The following is a 15,306-nucleotide window of genomic DNA, read 5'->3' as shown; positions in this document are numbered from 1 at the left end:
TTAGAACTGCGTGGTCATGACCCCGATTCAGTGGAGGTCATTCTAAAGGCCAGGAGGGGCTCGACCAATCGAATCTACGACCACACGTGGTCCAAGTTTCACCAGTGGTGTCTACAGGAAGGTCTCTCCCCTCTGTGCATCCCCATACACAGAATTATTTCCTTCCTTATGCAAGGCTTCCATAAAGGACTTTCCACCAGCACCCTCCGGCGTCATCTGGCAGCCATTTCATCTGTCCTAGGGGGTCCCCGCAGACAGCCTCTCCGATCCTTCCCTGAAGTTCAGGAATTCCTCAAGGGCATAGCCAACCTCAGACCTTCCAAGGTCCACAGGTATCCATCCTGGGATTTGCCACGGGTTCTCCATTCCCTCACGCAGGCACCATACGAACCCCTAAAATCGGCATCCCTCAGGTACCTATCCTTTAAGGTAGCCTTCCTGGTGGCTATTACCTCTGCCCGGCGCATTTCGGAGCTGGCTGCCCTCTCAATCAGGCAGGACCTTTGTCAATTCCATCAGGACAAGGTAGTCTTGCGACTGGACCCTACCTTCTTACCCAAGGTCAGTTCCATGTTCCACAGATCTCAGGATATTGTCCTACCTTCCTTCTGCCTCCAACGAGACCATCCCTTGGCAATTAGATGGCACACCCTGGATCTCACCAGAGCGCTGAGAATATATATCCAACGCACAGGACCCTTTCGGAGGTCAGAAGCACTTTTTGTAGCCTATCATCCCAGAGTCATGGGGGCCAAAGTGTCTTCAACAGTAATAGGCCGTTGGATCAGAGGGACTATATCTAAGGCCTATGAGTCGGCCTCCCTCTCAGTTCCAAGGAACATCACTGCGCATTCCACCAGGAGCGCAGCCACCTCGGCCGCTTGGGCGACTCAAGCCCCGTTGGAGGAGGTCTGCAAAGCAGCCACTTGGGCCTCGCCAAATTCCTTCATCAGGCACTACAAAATTGATTCTTACGCTTCAGCGGACGCTGCCTTCGGCAGAAGGGTACTCCAATCCGTTATCTCACACGATAGCAAGCTAATCCCACCCTAGGGACCATCTATTGGGTATGTCCCATGTGACTGCTGGACCCGCTCCTTCAGTACGGAGAATAGGCGTTGATTGCTTACCTGAACGCCTCTTCTCGTACGGTGAGCGGGTACAGCAGTCACTTCCCGCCCTTGTATGTGTCTTCTTTACCTTTCTATATCTTTCTTCCTCTAACAATGAGAGTTGAACACTACAGAGCTTCACAACTGAGCCTAGTCTATGGATTCGCGAATTCTGGGGAAGGGGCGGATCCGGCAAGCTTTTTTAATACTAGGCTCAGTTCCACCGGATTGGACATGAGCAACCCATGTGACTGCTGTACCCGCTCACCGTACGAGAAGAGGCGTTCAGGTAAGCAATCAACGCCTATTTTATAAAATCAGTATGTCATTTCTTCCTGATGAGGAAGATCTACTGGTATCTGAGTAGGTCAGTGGACTAGGTCAAGAATCTACAGACGGAAGAACATAAGGATCTCCAAAACCACATGTTGAGAGAAGTTTGGGAGGCAAGATATTAGAGCAGGAGCTTTTATCAATAATCATGTTTATAATTTAAATATATTTGTAGCACCTTAGTCAGGTTTAAATTTTTACTTGGCTGCCAAAGCTTATAGGATGGCTTTGGGCAAATGGCAGTCTTTCATTGAAATTAATTCAAATGCTATAAATCACCCAGAGATGGGTGGCTATAAATATAAAACAAATTTAAGGCATGTGTCTGCTGCTTGAAACTGGGAATTCAATATAAATGTTTTCAGTAATATAAAGTAAGCAATTTTAAAAAATAAAAATAAAACAAATATATTTTTCTCAGTAATAGTCAAGGGAACCACATCCTGTTTTGTGAACTTGAATATTTTTAAAAGGAAGCATAGAGTTAACTGTTCTTGGTATTATGTTTTCTTAAGGAAAATGGTAAGCAGAGTTAGTTTTTTTAAAAAATTGAGGGGGGTGTTGCATGATGGGTTGGTATTCTTCAGCTGGTAAAAGAGGGAAAATTCCAGATTTCACCTAAGAATTATTTCTGGCATTACATCTGACAGATTTTATTTAAGAGAAGATCTGAGACCACTTCTACGTCATAGTTCCCAGTGACCGGTAAGATGCCCCAGAGCTGGTCTCCTCCAGTTCCCATCAGCTAAACAGTATCAGCTGGCGGGCCCAAGGGGAAGGGCCTTCTCTATGGCTTCCCCGGTTCTTTGGAACCAACAACCCCTGAGATCCAGACTGCCCCCACTCTGTTGACCTTCTAGAAAACATTGAAGACCTGGCTTTTCTGGCAAGCTTGGGCCATGGATCTCACAATTTTATGAGGTCTGGCCCTGAATGATATGTATGTTTGTGATTTTTAAACTGTTTTTTCTTAATCTTTTATGATGTTTTAAAATGTATTTTGTATCGTTTTGTAAGCTGCCCAGAGCCCTTCAGGAGTTGGGAAGCATAGAAATACAATAAGTAAGTAAGTAAGTAAGTAAGTAAGTAAGTAAGTAAGTAAGTAAGTAAGTAAGAAAACAAACAAACAAATAAGCTTAACGTTTTCTCATTGCTAATAAACTTTTAAATATCTTGGATGGACTATATACATACATACATACACACACACACATATTCATAGATTTTTACGGGTACAGGTATAAAGGTCTTGGCGTATTCGGGTTTCTTCCCATGTAAGTTTCAGAGATTGCTGGTGACGTTTCGACGAGGTCTCACTCGTCATCTTCAGGCTGGTGCTTTTGTTGTTTTGCTGTATGTAGAATTCAGAATGTTGCTATGTGCTGGAATAGTAGTATAGTCTACATTGTAACTAGATTAATTTGTTCACTTTTTAAATACAAGTAATTTGCATGTAGCAGAGTACATACTTTAATCATGAGAATAGGTATGAGTGGAAGATAAAATTATACTTAATAACTATAAGCACAAATTTCAAATTGGTCACAAAATGGTTACAAAAATTAAGGACCTACAGAAATGGGCCAGCCCACCCAAAAGAGAGGGCTGATTTTCTATGCTGTTGAAAAGAAAGAAAAACCAAAAATATTTCAGATTTTGTTTTAGTATCCATGTAGTATTTCCCTTTTTCTTGAATCATGGCAGTTGCTAGAATTACTTTGTTATAGTTTCTGTCTTCAACAACAACAATAACAACATATTGTATTTTTTGTACTATTAAGACATACTGGAGTCTTAAGATACACCTTAGTTTTGGGGGAGGAAAATAAGAAAAAAGCTGATTGGTGAGTAGATCAGCCACCCAGAATACCCCCCATCAGCTGTTCCCAGAGGTGAATTTTAGCAACAGATTCATTGCTTTTTTTATGCCTCTGAAACTTCCATTTATTTCAGCGGCTTTTTTTCTGAAGCTCCATTTTAGAGGCTTTTTTCAGCCTGCTACCGCACGAATCCCAGCGGCCGATAAGGTCCCACAGAGTTGGCCTTCTCCGGGTCCCGTCGACTAAACAATGTCGTCTGGCGGGCCCCAGGGGAAGAGCCTTCTCTGTGGCGGCCCCGGCCCTCTGGAATCAACTCCCCCCGGAGATTAGAACTGCTCCCACCCTCCTTGTCTTCCGTAAACTACTTAAGACCCATCTATACCGCCAGGCATGGGGGATTTGAGACACCTTTCCCCCAGGCTTATTATAATTTATGTTTGGTAGGTATGTGCTGTTTGGTTTTTTAAATTGATAGGGTTTTTAGTTTTTTCTTAATATTAGATTTGTGCCTGTACAATATTGTTTTATCGCTTGTTGTGAGCCGCCCCGAGTCTTCGGAGAGGGGCGGCATACAAATCTAATAAATTATTATTAATTATTATTATTCTGAAACCTCTATTTGAAAGGTTGGGTGGGCCTACATTCGGAGTATAAGATGCACCCAGATTTTCACCCTCTTTTTGGGGGGGAAAGGTGTGTCTTACACTCCGAAATATACGGTAATACTATTCAGAAATGCTTGGACTTCTTATAAGCTTGCCTGATTCATTTATCTGCTTTAACCACTGCACTTTATTCTCTAAAGATCTACTTAGTTCAGCATGTTTTGTAATGCAATGATCAACTTGATGCCCTCAGAAATTTACAATTTCTGCAGAAGGTAGTAAACCTCCTTCCACTGCTTCTGTATATCAACTTGTATTTACACCATCCTGCCTGTCATTTTGCTTGTCATTGAGGGTACAATAAAAAACCATCAATGTTATCCATTGACATCTCATAAGGAATAAAGCTTGTAAACAGCACTAGTAGAATTACTGTGTAAATGTAGACCCAGATGCATTATAATCTCAATGCTGACTGGAAAAGGTGTGAGGAAAAATATTCAAACTCTAACCAAGCTCTGAAAACTTGATTTCACTATATAACATTGTAACATTTGTGCATATATGTGGCTTCCATTTGTGTGCAATTAAGTACCCATTGTTGTGAAATCTCTTAGCTTCAGTAATTATGTATTCCCTGAAAATAAGACCCTGTCTTATATTTTTTTGAACCCTGAAATAAGTGCTTGGGCTTATTGCCATGCGCCCCCAAACCCGTTTGGGCTTATTATCAGTGGACATCTTATTTTGGAGGAAATAGGGTTATTCCGAATATGAATTATGCTTCTGGAGAGAAGAAATGTATGTCTGAAATCTGACAATCTATTTCTCCAATAATAAATCCTATTACCTTTTAAAAATCTAAATTGGGATTCATCTTTAAATCCAGTGCAGATACAATATAAAAAGAAATGCTTCCTCTTCTTTCTGAAGATTTAATATTTCTATAACATTGCTAGGTTGGAAGAATTTTTTTTCATATGGTTCAGGATTTTGTATTCCATCCTTATACTGTCTTTTTTGACTAAAATTTTTAATGTCTTATAGTTTTATAAAGTTGCTGTTATAGCTTCAGTGATTTCTGTAGTATTGTAAGAGGGAAGGTAATAGGGGAAATTAAACATGTGGTTAATGTGTTATATATTTTATTTTATAAACCTGTAGAATATCTTATTAAAAATGGAATGTTCAATTTAGAATGGAAAAACTGATTCATTATTTAAGCTAACAACATAATCTCATTGAAGAATACTTTAATAAGTTACTTTTTCATATTAAAAACTATCATATTTGAATATACAGGCCTGGCCATTTATAAATGTAAGAAAATGTATAACAGTACAATGTCTGTTCCTTCTCTTTTAACTGCAAAATTGTGCTGTATGTGTTTTCTGATGGGATTTTACTTTGTGAGTGATTTCTCCAAATTTTTTCAGTAGTGCAATAGAATGGATAAGCTATTCAGTTTTTTTAACCTGAGTTATGCTGGGAAGAATTTAGAGTTGTGATTGAACGTGTAACAGATCCTGGGAAAATAGAGGGACCATGCAAAAGAGATAAAGGTAGTCCTCAGTTAATGACTACAGTTGGAATTGATAACACTAAATGATATGGCCATAAAACGAAAAATGATGAGATTTGTGACAGCAGTTCTGGTTGAGGTTTTTAAACAAATCACATGTGTTATTAAGTGTGATGTCACATGACTCTGACCTACAATTTCTGCCAAGCTTTCCCAATGGCTTTACTGGTTGGAAACGAATGTCATAAATAGGCAAATTGGATGACCAAATTGGGATCATGTGACCGAGGGGAATGCTGTGACAGCTGCAACTTTAGGGAATAGTCATCTCTTTGTACATCAATGCTGTAACATTGACTAAATGAATGGTCGCAAAGCAAGAATTACCTGTACTTCAGCACAGGGGAGGAAGAAGCATAAGAAAAGGGATTCAGTGTGACTCTGCCTCTATTACACTAGATGGTGATGGCAAACCTATGGCACGCGGAGCCATACCTGAGGGCACACGAGGCATTGCCCTATGTCCACTTGAGCGTGCATGCGCACTCCAACCAGCTGGTTTTCGGCCTTCTTTTCAAGCATTTTCACTCTCCTCAGGATTTAGGAAAACCTCCAGAACCCTGGAGTCCGCATAAAACGCCCAACGGCCCAATCCTGTTGGGCCATTTTTCCCGATTACCGGACTTCAGGAGGCTTTCCTGAACCCTGAAAAAACAGCCCAAAGGGCCTACCAGTAGTCCATAGGCTTCAATAAGGCCTGTGTGCATGCATGGGGGGTGCAGCACAGGGGAGTTGGGTGCATGTGCGGGGGACAGTGTGGGGGTTGTCCACAAGCATGGGAGGAGGGCATTGCATTATGGGAGTGGGCACATGCAAGCACACTATTGTACACACACACACCCTTTTGCACCTGAGCCGAAAAAGGTTCAGCATCTCTGCACTAGATAGAATTTGAGTGGGAGAATTTAACAAGCTTCCAAGGTTCTGCTACATTAACTAACTGGCAATAAAAATCTTCCCAGAAATTTATGTGGCTTTTGTTTTCAGACTAAGCCTGCCTAAAAGAGTCTGACACATGCTGCTGCACATTAAAAGAGTGAGAGAAATACAATCATTTTATTTTGTATAAGTAGCCCTTGATTTAAGACAACAATGGAGCCTGGAATTTTGGTTCTATATCATTCTGTTTGTAAATCAACACAACGTGTGATTGGACTTATTTTATGGCTCTTAGTCATTAAAATGAGAAACTAGTTGTTAAGTGAATCCATTTCTCTGAGTAGGCATTTCTGCCAGAAACTGGCAAAAAACATTAGAAACTGACAAAGAATGCCACCATGTGACCATGGACACTATAATTGGTTACAGAAGTGTGTCAGTTGTCTATGAACTTAATTGGTTCCAGGAGGAGGTTTGTAAGGTGAAAAGTTTGTAAGACGAAACAATGTTTCCCATAGGAATCAATGGAAAACCGATTAATGCGTGCAAGCCCAAAATTTACCCCCTTTTCAAGCCAAAGCACCCGTTTTTGTGCTGGTGGGATTCCCCTGAAGCTCCCCTCCATGGGAAACCCTACCTCTGGACTTTTGCGTTTTTGTGATGCTGTAGGGAAATCCCAGGAGGGGATTCCCAGGATCGCAAAAACGGGCACTCCGCTAGCAACGGAAGTCCGGGTGGGGTTTCCCAGCAAGGGAAGCCTCAGCGAAATCACACCATTGCAAAAACACAGAAGTCCTCGAAACCCCACCTCCGGACTTCTGTGTTTTTGTGATGGTGCGATTTCACTGAGGCTCCCCTCCATGGGAAATCCCACCTCCTGACTTGTGCTTTTGTGATGCTGTAGGGAAATCCCAGGAGGGGAATCCCAGGATTGCAAAAATGGGTGCTTCGCTGGCAACGGAAGTCCGGAGGTGGGGTTTCCCAGCGAGGGAAGCCTCAGTGAAATCGCACCATCACAAAAACCCAGAAATCCGGAGGTGGGGTTTCCTGGGATTTCCCTACAGCATCGCAAAAGCGCGGAAGTCAGGGGGTGGGATTTCCCATGGAGGGGAGCCTCAGGGGAATCCCAGGATCGCAAAAACGGGAGCTCCTCTTGCAACGGAAGTCCAGAGGCGGGGCATCCCAGCAGTGGCGGCAGGTTCGTAAGGCGAAAAAAAATCTGAACCCCGGGTTCGTATCTTGAAAAGTTTGTATGACGAGGGGTTCGTAAGACAAGGTACAACTGTACCTGAAACACAATCACATAACCCTTTGTGTTTGTGTGTGTGTATGTGCTCGCACGGTGCCTCTGCCAGTGAAAACTGTTTTCGCTGGCAGAAGGCTGCAGGATGTTGAGCTGGCCACACCCACCCCAGCCTTGGCCACCCCAGCTGCACCCACTTGGCCTCCTGAGGTCAAATGCAACCCTGATGCAGCCCTCAGTGAACTCTGAGTTTGACACCTCTGGAATAAATGAATTTAACAAGAATTTAACACTATTTAGTAGATAGTAATGTATTAAATGGAACAATTAAATTTAGAATCGATGTGCTTTAGAAAGAGTATATTGACATGAAAAGAATATGCTATTCATTTCATAAGCAAAAGGTCTGACAGGAGCTGTAAAAGTGCTGTATAATCCATCCATGCAATAAAATAAATAAATAAAAGTGGGAATGCCCTCTGCCCAAAGGCTTCTAAGCAATCCAGTGAAGCAGAATAAATTCTTTTAAGTTCCATGTTCAGGAAGCAGATACAATTATCAGGTTGTCGCCCTGGCCAGGAACATGAAGTTAAAGGCCTGGTTTGTGAGAAAAACTGACATATACCACAATGCATTCCTGTTTGCCTGGGCCAAGTGTTGATCCCCCCCCCCCCATTTTTTTATTACAGGCAGAGCAACTCTTCTAATTACAGATTTCAAGACACAATAGATAATACATTAAAAAAGGGTTTTATATCCTATGGGGATCATCTTGAACGGAAGGAGGTTCCATTGATGAATTTATATTCAAGTATAGAGTTTTGTTAAAATGATGGTAATTATAAAACAACTGGAATCAAACTTTTTTTTAAAAAAAAAGCAGAAGGGAAGTAGTTATGAGATACTCAGGAAATTAAACTTTGAATGCAACAAGTAAGCACTGACTTTGGAAACATTCTAAAATAATAGTGCATAAGGATATGAAGGGCCTCAGGATGTATAATAAAGGAAGATCCCTAAATAACTGTTCTGCATTTGGTTGCAAGGGAAAACCCTCATCTGTTGCTTACAAGCTTTCAATTTAGGAATTTGGTGTGCAACCTTAATATGTATCTTATTACAGTAGAAGTAGGTCTGATAGTGGTCAATAACATTTACTTTCCAGGCACTGTAAAACAAGATGCAGTACTTTTGGAATTACATTTTTATATGACACTAAATCCATAACATTTTATTTTGAAAATTTAAAAATGCAACTTTTTGAAACGTTTTAGGTTTTGGTGGTGAGGAATTTTTTAAATAAACTATAAGAATGTATTCCATGTAAAACCAGCTATATACAGCTCTGCTTAAAAGTTTGAATTTCAATATTTCTGCATAAACATCCTAAAACAAGTCCCAATTTAACAAATGGTTCAAAAATATTATAATTTTTCATTTATTGAGGAAAATTATCCTAAGCTAAATAGTTTTGTGTGGCAAATGAATTTAAGCCTGTTGGATTATCAATTTATTTGAAAGGAAACTTAAAATCATGAGTTCAATCACTAGTATGATAATCGGATGTGAATTCAGAAGGTCCTTCCTTATAAAAAAGAATAGAATTTGGCTATTCATCTTCATAGTCTCATCTTAAAACATATGTGGACATTTATGTAGTTCAAAGGATATTTCTGAGGTCCTCCAATAACAATTATTAATGTTTCCCAAGTTGAGAAATGCTAAAAAAGTTTGGACTCCTCCATGAATAACTTTCGGGTTGATTGCATAGACCCCATCAGTGAAACGAACTGAAACCTGCTCTTGCATTTTTATTTATGTATGAAATTTATATGGCCACCCACTCACAAGAAGTGGCTCATAAACAATTATTAATAAAATAAAGAGTCAGTATGATTTATTGTAATACAAATTCAATATTGATGGTATTTTACTTCGTATATGTGATTGGAGTGAAAAAAAAATTTGCCATAAAAAAGAGTCCTTATTAAAATACAAACCATGAGGTTCAGGAGAGAATAAACTAAGCACAATAATAGAACTGTCTTTGAATATGACCCATTTTCTGAGATCCGAAGCCAAATGACATAACCAGATTTTTTAGACTTGCAGAACGTTAACAGGAATGGGACTTAGCCTTACTTTGTGAAGAAAAGTGTTCCAGAAGGTGGGCTTCATGGCAGAAAAAGCCCACCTTCTGGGACCTGTCAATTATAAATTCCTAGCAGATGGGACCAAAGCATGCCCTCTCTGCCAGATCTAATGGTAATTGGGTAAAGGTGGCCTCTCAGATAATCTGATCCTATGCCATGATGGTCTGAAAAGATTAAACCCACAACTTGAAATTGGATGTGGAAGCAAACTGGCAACCAATGCAGCTTGTGGAGCAAAGATATGACACATGTTGTTTTAGAAGCACATGTAATTCCCCACATTATTGCCTTCTTTATCAGTTGAAGGTGCCACAAGTTTTATAAGACAGACCCGCGTGGTTCTTATTATAGTAATCCAATCTGGAGGTGACTAGGAGTTGAATAATTGTGAAGGACACCCTCCCCTCCTAATCTAGGAATGGGTGCAACTGATGCACAACATAAAGCTGTGCAAAGATGTTGGTGTATGAGTTCATAATGTCACAATTGGGAGAACCCAAAACAGCAGTAGTTGGGTTGCAAGGAGAAAGCTAGCAATCTCTACAATGAACAGTACAGTAGTCCCTCGCTATACCACGCTTCACCTACTGCGGCTTCACTTCATCGCGGGTTTCTGAGGAAGTCGATCGGCAGATTTAAACAGCCCGCCGAACTCTATCGGCAGGTTTTTCAAACAAAAATATATATCTAAAATTGTAAATACTGTATTTAAATACTGTATCTAAAATAAATATTGTGTGGGAAGGGTTTATAAACACTTAAAACAATGAAAACTTACCAAACAATTACAATATAAATACTTAAATAAGTACTATCAGTCGATAAATTCCCCATCGCGGATTTCACCTATCGCGGCCAGGTCTGGAACGTAACGCCAGCGATAGGTGAGGGACTACTGTACTGCCAATCTATGGTTTCCAAAAATGGAATAAGCCAGAAGGCTTTTGAGAGAATGTTTTGTGGATAGAGGTTACCAAATACTAATGTAAAACTTTTTTCCTTGAATGAAAAGCAATTTGTTTGGCAAATGATCAACTCCACATTCTAGCACTTATCTGAGAAATGTAGTTGCCATATCATGGTTTGGGCCTGCTGTGCTGCCGCAGGACAGTTTGCCATAATTGATGGAACTAATGATTCTGAATTGTACCAGCAAATTGAACTATTTAATAAATGCTTGTCTAGAACTGCTGCTTGAAGTTGAGAAGCAGCTCAAGTATTATAACTTGGCTTGATTTTAGGAAGGGGGCGGGGATCTTTATGTTATTCTTTAAATTTAATGTATCACTAAGAACTTAAAAAAAAATAACCTAGGGTTAGATCTTGAATTGAAATAACTGAAGAATGCCTTTAATATTTTTAGGTATATGAAAAAGAATTCAATCTTTGGGAGATATAATGATTAATTGTGGGTAGTATGGCATTCCCTGCTGTTCACATCCTATATTCAATCCAGATGATGGGTTAAAATATGTCATGTGGATGGTATTTTCATTTTACATTTTATGCACAGATACACATTGTCTTAGGTACAAATTATACATTTTTTCAAGCAGAATTCTATCAACAGCTGGCACTATTACTCTAGCAGGTTATGTTTGGGTTAAACATTACAAAGATAGTCCTTGATGTAGGACCATAGTTGGGACTGGAATTTTGGTTTGTAAGTTGAGGCACTATGTAGCTGGGCACAATTTTTTAATGGCAGTTTTATTGCTGCCATAGTTTGGTTAAAGCTTTTACTGTTTCTTTTGTTGCTTGGTATATTTCTGTAGACAATTCTATCAATTCCAGTAGCCTTTAGACTTGATGATGACCAGAGTGCTGCATCATGATAATCACCTGATTCTGAAAGTATGCCTGTCTCTTAGAACTCTGTTTTGTTTTCATTCGTTACTGCATATACATTCCTTTACTTCCTGAAATTATTTAGAGGCTTTAGAGATTTGTTGTTGTTAGTTGTGAAGTCATGTCCGACGCATCATGACCCCATGGCCTTAGAGATACTCAATCCTAAACTTATGGCAATGGAGAAATATAGAATTGAGAGTAATCCCTCTCATTAGCATATAGATGATGATTAGCTTAAAGTCTCTGAATAATCCTTCCCTGTGATTGCATATGAAATGGCATAGGAGATAATCATAATACATTCTATTTTGGGCTGCTTTGAGTTGGCCCCAAATTAGGGGAGCTGGACTGATAATTGGAATGGTATGTTTTTGAATGTTTCTAGTCAGTTTTTGGAATCAGTGCAAAGTCTTTATAGTGAACTGTAACGTTATAAGTTGTTAGATTTACTGACAAACTTTGACAAAGTTTCTTTAGCATTTGACTTAGTAGAGGTTGATAAAAGATGTAGGTTCTCTCCTTAACAAAAAGTGGCTAGCTACTGCATACAAGGAAGAAGCCCTGAAACAGGCAATGCGAACCAGATGTCCAACATGCTTTTTTATACTAAACATAGTTCAATTCTGTCTCTTAGCCTTCCCATGTTTTCTCATTATTGATCTTTGCTTTTTAGACTTGAAGCTGGGCATTGTTGTTTATTGGCATAACTTGATTGAGTTGCCTTATGTAGTGCAAACCTACCCGAATATGAAGCCATTATTGAAATACAGATGCAGTATTCTTGAACAAGGGAACTGAACTTTGCTTTGATAGTTCCCTTTTTGTGAAACACCATCACTTAGTAGCAAATGACTGTATTTTGAGTTTCTTGTATAGATTTTCTTCTATTGTACATATCCTAATGTCTTTTAAAATTGTTATTGCAATTCGATGTTTGATCTATAGCTTATTTTGGTTAATATTTTTTAAAAGGGGAAGTATTAGCAAAAAATAAACTGAAGGTTGTAGTATATTATATACAGTTATAGATAGATTTAAGTTATTGTTTCTCTTTTCACAGAATGTTGGTTTTGAAAGCTCAGGGAAGAAGCAACAGGGAGAAAATCATAATCCAGTGGTAAGCTTAATTGCATGAACATCCCATTTAATTATTTAACAAGCAATATTTTAGCTGGGCTTTTTTATTGAAATAAATATAGCAGTTAGGAATATTAATAAAATATTAGAGAATAATCAGGAAATGAAAACATTTTATTTGATTTGGCTATTCAATTTTAAGTGCATAGTTAGAAATTTTAAACATTTCTGTTTTTAAAATGATAAACCCTTAGTTATACCGTCTCTGTTTCTCTAGTCCTTAGATCTTTGGAATCATAAATACACATACATAGCAAATAATGGGGGTAAAAAGAAGTGAAAGAAGGCAAGGAATCAAATCCATGAATGCTGGAGCTTAATTTTCCTATACGTTTCCTCGTCTGCCATTTCTAGGAGATGTTTTGACCAAATTAAAGTGTTTATATTGCTTTCCTGTAATCTTAACTGGTTATCATAGGTCCTTATATATTGGCATGACATAATTTTCTATTATGATGGTATATCTATACCAGAATTGTTACAGTGAAGACTCTGAAAGCTCTTGGGTGCCGGAAGAAGCACGCAGAGCCATGTCTCCAGCCACACAAAGCCATTGCCCGGTGCTCTTCTAGGTTTCACTGCGCTGACTAGCTGGTCTTCATGCGCACGGGAGCACCAGAAGCCAAGAGACCAGATGCCTAGTGCTCATGCACACACCAGGAAGATGATCTTCCTATTTCTGGCATGCGCACATGTGCTGGCTACCTGGTCCTCCAGTTTCTGGTGGGCATGTGCAGATGAAGACCAGCTGGTCAGTGTGCATGCATGTGCTGGAACCCACAAGGGAAGCAAGAGCAACGGGAGCAGAGCTGCCAGTCAGGACAGGCAGGCAAGGGCTTCCCTCCCTCCCCACCTAAGTGAGCTTTTTGTATGGTCCCAGCCCTCCGGCCCATGGCACTGCCATGTGTCCATGGCCCGAAGCGCCTGGCCAGCTCAAGTGCACAGGGCAGGAGGGCAGGGTTTGCTGGCTGGACAGCTGGCTGCCCCGTTGGCTGCTCCTGCTGCTATGAGAGGGGGTGGCAGTTCTCATGCTGCTGGGATACTGAAGCAGGAAAAGCAGGAGGAGCTACCGTTGGCGAGGCGAGCTTCCCTAGGAGGGCTGGGGAAAGCACAGTATGGAGACGCTACCGAGGGGTAGGAGGTGTGCCGACTAGGAAGTGACGGGAGGGAGGGGGCTGTGCTGACTTTTTCTCTGTGGCAGCCTTGGGTCGGTGCTTCTTCCCAGCCAGGGTGAAGGTCTTCTGCCTGCTGGCCCCACCACTCGAGCCCCAGGAACACCAACACTGTTTTTGAGGCTTTGGGGGGCTGTTTTTCCTAAAAAATGAGCCTAAAAGCCTGGAAAACAGGTGAGAAAAATTCTCAGAAACGGGCCAGAAAAAGCCTTGGAAACGGGCCAGAAAAAGCCTTGAAAAGAGGGCCAACCCCCCTAAAATGGGCCCAAAAAGGTCTGAAAAAAGGCACAAAAGTGGGATATATGGAGGCAAAAAAAGTTTTTTGTTCATTTTCTCTTCAAAATTTAGGTGTGTTTTATAGTCAGGTGCATTTTATAATCCGAAAAATACGGTTTTTGGCATTATATTCAACTTCCTAGGCTTATTACTATTTTTAGATTACTTCTTTGTTTTCTCACAATAGTGCCTGAAAATGACAACGAAACGGAACTTGTTCGTGCGATTGGTGCCATGCCGTTGCTTGCGTGGAGAAGAAGAAACTGTGACTGCACTTGATTACTCGCATTGCAGCCTGGAACAGGTTCCTAAGGAAATCTTTACTTTTGAAAAGACATTGGAAGAACTCTATTTAGATGCTAATCAAATTGAAGAGCTTCCAAAGGTATGTTGCATTGTCATATTGCATTTCTGTATGTAAATGAATAACAGTTTGCTCTGTATGCAAATTGCAGGGGGTCTAACAGTGGATCCGTGATGGTTTTCAAGTCGGATAGAGCCTTTCAAAGGTTTTCATAACTACAGATGTTAGAGCTGGTCTGTAGTCATTCAGTTCCTTGATGGTGGGCTTTTTCGGCACTGGGATTGATAGTAGAGCGTTTGAAACAAGAAGGAACATAGCACATCTCTAGCGATTTATTGAAGATTCGGATGAAGATGGGGGACCAATTGGTCAGCACATACTTTTAAGCAATTAGTGGAGTTGATTTTGTTCCATATGGGATTCTGTTTATTTAAATAATTGGATGTGCTCTGCACTGCGCTACACTGCCTGCCACTGACTACCAATCTTGCTTGATGATTTTTAATGTTATTTGAGACTAGTTCTCGAATATAGTGACCTCAATTGCAGCTGGCAACTTGGTTGTTAAACAAAGCAGCTACTGAATGAAACTGTGGCTTTCCTTAAAATCTTACTTCAACTTTCCTTTGCTTTACAGACTTGTGAAGGTGATAAACACAAAGATTAGATGGAAAGTTACTGTTTCATCAGTGTTGTAACTGCAAATAGTTTTGTATGAGACAGTTGCTAAACAAACTAAACCTGTAGGAGATCTGCCAGATTATTAAGCTCAGGAAAGATTTACAACCTTTACTGAGAAATGCTGAATGTTATCTGATGTCTATTCCCGGTCTGATCTT

General features: G+C 40.2%; 1 protein-coding gene across 2 annotated transcripts in view; it reads left to right on the top strand.

Annotated features, from left to right (window-relative positions):
• ERBIN (erbb2 interacting protein) overlaps window positions 1–15,306 on the top strand; it is a 99,895-nt gene that overhangs the window by 21,172 nt on the left and 63,417 nt on the right. For both annotated transcript variants that reach the window (XM_070743269.1, XM_070743268.1), the window contains exons 2-3: window positions 12,639–12,695; window positions 14,351–14,548. In XM_070743269.1, coding sequence (XP_070599370.1) covers window positions 14,360–14,548 — 189 coding nt within the window. In that variant the 5' untranslated portion in view covers window positions 12,639–12,695; window positions 14,351–14,359. The remainder of the gene's footprint in view (window positions 1–12,638; window positions 12,696–14,350; window positions 14,549–15,306) is intronic.

Source organism: Erythrolamprus reginae, chromosome 2, assembly GCF_031021105.1.
Source record: "Erythrolamprus reginae isolate rEryReg1 chromosome 2, rEryReg1.hap1, whole genome shotgun sequence".
Classification (NCBI taxonomy): Eukaryota; Metazoa; Chordata; class Lepidosauria; order Squamata; family Dipsadidae; genus Erythrolamprus; species Erythrolamprus reginae.
The sequence above is the reverse complement of the archived record's forward strand: the minus strand, read 5'-3'. Positions and strand labels throughout refer to the sequence as shown.